A 6000-nucleotide genomic window follows, 5' to 3' on the forward strand; every position below is an offset into this window, starting at 1 on the left:
CTTGACAGTGTCTTGGTTCAACGCTCCCTAAACATCTTTTATTCGTAGTGTTGCCATTCTCGCAGACAGAAACGTGCTGTTTTACGGCCCCGCGGTTTTAAACCAAGATCCGAGGAAACGGCGTTTGTAGCTGTCGTAAATACCATCTCGGCTATATCTGAACACCACAAATCATCCTCCGCGGAGCCACTGAAAACACACGCCGCATTACCCATTCCTCAAAGTGCTGTGAGTTACTCTCTCCCGAACTCAGCACCATTCCACAAATTGGTTGTTTCAGTGAAGAGCATCTGTTGCATCATAAAAGATAATTCCCCCCACGTTTCAGTCAGGTTTCAGCCGACACACAGATGGCACGCATCAGCCAAACGTTTCTGGATGTTTTTTTTTTCCTCCTGAGTCTGAGACATGACTTCATGCAGCCTCTGTGGGTTTTGTTTTTTTCTGTTTACAGCAGATGCACCCTTCAAGTCGCCCCGTTTCGGTAGTCTCTATGACTAAAATAAACGTGCGACGCGGTTCGACGTGGGTCCGCAACAATAACATTTAACATCTGGTTATATACAGAGGGAGGTCCGGTTTGTCCCGACGCGGCGTTGTTTTTGCAGCTGTGCAAGGCATCTCAGAGCAGCGAGGCGGACGCGTGTGTTTTCCGTTTCCATCTCCATGTTTGTTCTAAACTTCTCCGTCCCCCTCATATTCCTCTACCTCGCCCTCATTATCTCCTCCGTCGCTCACTTTTGTCTTTCTCTCTCTCCCCCTCCCTCCAGACCTTGACAGTAACCTGGATGACTTCACCTTCCAGGAGCAGCTGCTGACCCCTCGGCTGGCCACCACCGGGATGGGAGGGGCCCCGTCACCTGCGGCTCCGCTGCCGAGGAGCAGCCTGGTCCCCGTGCTGCCAGCGACTCTCGCTTTCCTCCCGCTTTGGCGCCACTGACGGAGCCGGCCTTCTGCTCTCTGTTTTAGCTATAAATTCCTTACAAACACGTAAAAGGTGACGAATCTTTTGGACCTCTAGAACACCGGCGGCCCCATCAAAGGAAGTATTAACAACCAAAACCCCCCTTTTTTTTTTTTTTTTTCCCCTCCTACTCTAACAATAGTTTTTCTTCATTCAAATTTGGTCGGCGTTCCAAAATCAAGCACACTCCATATCCTCTCTTGTAAATAAGAAAACTTCCAGCTGGCAAACTTTACTTTTTTGTACGCTCTGGCTTCACATGCTCATATACTGACTTTGTCTCTATAGCAACAAGGCAGGAGAGAAGCCGATTATTTATTAAACTGTGGACATGTAAATAAGTGTAACCACTCTGTCTGTACCAGCCCAGCTGGAAGAACCAAGCGTCAGCCGCTGCCATATTCCCTCATGACTGAGTGAAACTCTCGCCAGCACTGGAACTGAAAGCTCACAGGGAATCACTTCTCTTAAAGGGAAAGTCCAGAAATGTTTTCAAACGAGGTTCTGCTGAATGCTTATGTGCAGTAATCGTCTTACCTGCTGTAGGTGACGATCTTCGTTTAGCGTGATTTCAAATTGGTTGATCCAGGCAGAAACTGACAGGTGGTTCACATCAAGATCACGAATGTTTTTAAAGGGCCAGACAACTTTGCCAGAATGTATTGATAAAATCCAATAACAAACTCTTAAGATATTAATAAGCAGCTGCCTCTGCTTTAGATAAGTACTTCTTAATGGGGCAGTGTTATTTAAAACTGACTTTTTTTAGCTTTACATCACGTTATAATGTTAGTCCCTAATCTAAAACGTACCTGGAGTGTTGCCTTGATTCTTTCAAGCAATGAGAAATCATTTAATCTCCATGGCAACCATTCAGCTGTATGAAACAGATGAAGGGACAGGAAGGAGCATCTCCTCCTCTTTTCTAAGTGAAGTTTTCAAGACGAGTTTCTGCCTCACAGAGCTCCCCTCCCTGACAGTAACGTCGTTACTTGATTGTGCTATAAAAGGCACTATACCTGGAAAAAACATCACACTGTTCCTTTAAACCTAAATACTACTGAAACGTTTTCACATCGATCCCTCCCTCCTGGACTTTGCAGTCGTGTTTGTGGTTTATTTGCAGTTTAAATAACTGCATTTGTGAAGCTACTTTAGAGATATTTACAATGAATTGTGCAATATTTGTCTTGATGCATGACAACAAATGTGACTTTTTCTTCCTCCCTATTTTGATCACATACCACAACTTGACATGAAGTAAGGCTGGAGCAGCGTAGCTGTAAAAAGTAAGAAACACTGCCGCCACGTTGGCATAACTTATACCTGATGTGTTTGACCATAAAATATTTGAAATAAACTCACAATTATGCATTATTGCTGCTGCGTTAATTTCTGCGATCTCTGGATAGTGACAAACTGGAGGGGCAGATGGATGTAATTTGGGAATTTGCAGATTAAAAACTGATTTGATTTGATTGATACAAGAATATTTAAGCCCACAACTATAATCCTAAAGGCTTTGTTCATATTCATGTGTCTGTCTAGTCTAAAGGGTCACGTTAAAAGTTATAGTGGGCCGGATTCGACCAACATGGACTTCTACAAGTTCTGTCTAAAGAACTTTGTGACTTTTCCAGGCAAGATGAAGGCAGGTTCATAGATAAACTAAACTTTAAAACACTTTTAGAGCTGGGATGCAGCTGGGATGTATGATTCTTAACCTGCTTTCATAATTGGATTGGACTGACTGTATTGTTCTGTAAATAAACTGGATCTGTTAGGTCTTTTTAAAGTGCCTTGAGGTGGCATTTGTTATGAATCGGAGTTATAGTAGTAAACTAAGAAGAAATAAATGAACCACAGCAGGAATAACAGGCAGACATGGAGATGAAAAGTTGAATCCAACAAGGAGAAGACTAAAACGGGAAGCAGAGAAACCAAGAAGAGTGACCATTGGGGGGAAGAGCAGGGTTGCATCTGTTAGAGACTAAAGGAGCTGAGGGAAAATGACTAATTGGTGTGGAATGAATCCACTGGGGAAACGGTGAGATCAGGGAAACCAAATAAGCCTCGGAAACATTAAGCATGACCAAAAAATTAAGGTGATCAAAAATACTGAAATGTAAGAATGAGAAGCAACAGAAAATAACCCAGAAATTCAAACCAGAATGACTCACTAAACTCCAACCACATTGTAGCTGGATAGTTAATCTTAAATGGACAGTATTATGACTTTTCCAGGCACATGGTGTCTTTTTATAACACAATCAAGCAAGTATAGGACCTTTAGTTGTTATAAAAAACGCTCTAAAAATCAAATACGACTTAAAAGAAATTTGACTTTGTAATTTTGCACTTTGAAATTGGGCCTCTGTTTCTTTAAGAAGCTCCTGCTCTTTCTGAAACTCCGTCTACAGGAAGTCATGACAACATCGCTCCTCTATTAACCCTTTAGCTATGTTTTTACCAAAGTTTCACTGAGAAGTAGCTCCTATGAAGAGCTCAGCTGATACACAGTTCTACCAGGTGTTTGCTAATTGCTGCTGGCTAGTCTGAAGGAGCTGAGTAGGAGAGTTGATGGTTAAGGTTGCTCTGTGAGGTGAAAGCTCGGAAACTGCAGCTGTGAGGAGGAGCTTCGTCCTTGATGGTGGAGCTAGGTCCACCCGGGCATTTTGCACAACTGAATGGTTGCCATGGAGATTAAAGGATTTCTCAAACAATCAAGGCAACACTCCGGGTTTGTTTTTGACATGATATAAAAGCTCAAAAAAAGTTGATCTTGCATGATACTGCCCCTTTAATAGAAAATGTTTCTGAATGTATTTTGAATCTTACGTTTCACACAGTAAGATCTTTGGTGCGGCGCCACTTCCTGTTTCCATTTCCTGTGGAAATAATCTTTGACTTTGGTGTTAAAAAATGTCCAAAGTAAACATGACAAATGTTTTAATGGTTCATAATATAGAATTTGCATAAACCACTCTAGAGTTCTTGATACAGACATTTTTAATCTTGGCTCCTCTCTGAGTCTAAGAGGCTAGAGCCTCTTAGATTAGCTAATCCGGATTCAGGACAAGTGAAGATGCCGAAGAAGGTAAAACATTCACTACTCATTATTTCACAGCAGAACCTCATCTGAAAAATTCTGCACTGTCCCTTTAAAGATGCACTGTTCTTTCAGAAGCTGTGTTTTAAATGTCTCTTTTTAACTATTGATTGTTCCTGTTTGGGTGTTTATAAAATGAACTAAATGAATTCTGGCTGATTTTTTTTTTTCTTACTCTTACGAGCAGAGTCTGCTTCGTTTTGTAAAGCTGGTAGCTTTAAGTGTGTGACTCAGCCTGACAGTTGTACAGATGTGTGTGTGTGTGTGTGTGTGTGTGTGTGTGTGTGTGTTCCTGTGTTGGTGCCATGTTTATAAAAAAAATGTGTTAATTTGCCATCTCTTAGTTCGTGAACCGATCCGCTGTTTGGAATGTGACGCTTCGCTACAACTTTCTCGCTTACTCATTCGCCCTGTGGATAAAGCAAGTTTTGAAATGACATATACAGAAACGGTGCAACTCAGTAGGTAGTGTGCTTGTGTGCATTCAGCTAGCTGGTTTTCAAACTTCTGACGGTTGCGTTTAATCACTGGGTCTCTTCGGGTTTTCTAGGCTACAAATCGGAAGTTCCATTTCATGTTATTGTTTGTTTAATTTAACTGAGATTTTAAAAGGAAGTGTGGTAAAAGAAAAAAAAAGGAAACCAAGACCAGCTCCTGTGTTGTTTGTATTGGAGAAAGTAGGATGGATATGCAGAGAGACGCTAATTAAAAGCTGGACTCGGCAGACTGTTCAGAGCTGCAGGTTTAACTTGTCATATCAAGAGGAAGTGATTATAAACCGTAGTGCGGCTTCCTTCCACGCAGGTTTCCCGCCTGCAAGCGAAGCAGCAGCAGTCCTGTTTTCTAACTCACTGTTCAAAGTACAAAGCAAGAATAAACCGAGATCATTTCACTGTTTGGTTCTTTTTTTTTAGTAGTTTTTAAAGTTCTGTTTGTTCAAAAGAAAAACTAAATTAAATGTTGCGATCTGCAGTAAAACATATAGTTTACAAGGAAAAAAAGGAAACTTTTTATTTTTTAATAAATTTGCATCATTCATACACGGGAAAACTCACAATCATAGCAAACATCGTTTCAATGCACTTTCCAAGACAAACTGATCCACTTTACACGCAGAAGTCCAACTCAATCAAACATATTTAAATTCAATTATGTCCTGGTTTTAAACACCTTGGTTTATTTCAGGGATAAAAAATGTTTTGCTTACATCTGGCGTCTCCAGACTTTGTCACTTAGGCCAAAACTGTCAACTAAAATGTGCTGATGGGACAAAAAAGTAAAATTTTTAATAACTGAAATTGTCAAAAATGTTAAATTTTTTAACGTATTTTAATTAAATTAAAGGTTTTTGATATTGTTTCTTTTTTTTTATGGGAACCAGATCATAGATCTAAAACTTGCTAAATGACTTCCAGTTTGCTTGTAATTTTGAAGAAAATTGACAAAAAAATTTCATCTGTTCTCATCATCAGAGCAGGATCTACGTCCGTCTTTATTTCAAAACATTTGCTGTAGTTAGTAAAGTTTTTATGCAGCGTTTAAAAGCAGGTTTGGGTTCACCAAAGTGAACTTTAGCGTTCATGTCAGTGAGTGGATGTGTGCTCCTGGTTGCCATGACAACAGGAGAAACTCAGAAAGCTTGGAAAAGGTGATCACTTTGTGTTGCATCAAACATTTTTTTTGTGAGTGGATTTGAATTTATAGGTTGTGGTTTTGTCCTAATTTGTTTAATTTATGTTTGGTAAAAATCAGCCCATCAGCCGCAGAACGGAGAGAAAATAAAACCACAGAATCACCAATCCAGAAGTTCTTTCTATATTAAATAATTATTATTATTTATAGCAGTAGAATCTCCTTCAGCGGTTTCACAGAGGAGAGAAAACGCCGCTCTTCTGATGCACTTTGACCCGGTTTTTAGGCTTCCTGT

At 40.4% G+C, this 6000-nt stretch overlaps 1 protein-coding gene across 1 annotated transcript in view; it reads left to right on the plus strand.

Moving 5' to 3' along the window:
- The window catches only part of LOC106952387 (glypican-3-like), a gene marked incomplete at its 5' end in the record, with an annotated part of 79739 nt that extends 76659 nt beyond the window's left edge, over positions 1–3080 (plus strand). Inside the window, one exon of the mRNA XM_015040467.1 lies at positions 771–3080. Coding sequence (XP_014895953.1) covers positions 771–940 — 170 coding nt within the window. The remainder of the gene's footprint in view (positions 1–770) is intronic.
- Between the last annotated feature and the right edge of the window lie 2920 nt (positions 3081–6000).

This window comes from Poecilia latipinna, unplaced genomic scaffold, assembly GCF_001443285.1.
Source record: "Poecilia latipinna isolate Pla-1442-1.1 unplaced genomic scaffold, P_latipinna-1.0 Scaffold511, whole genome shotgun sequence".
NCBI lineage: Eukaryota > Metazoa > Chordata > Actinopteri > Cyprinodontiformes > Poeciliidae > Poecilia > Poecilia latipinna.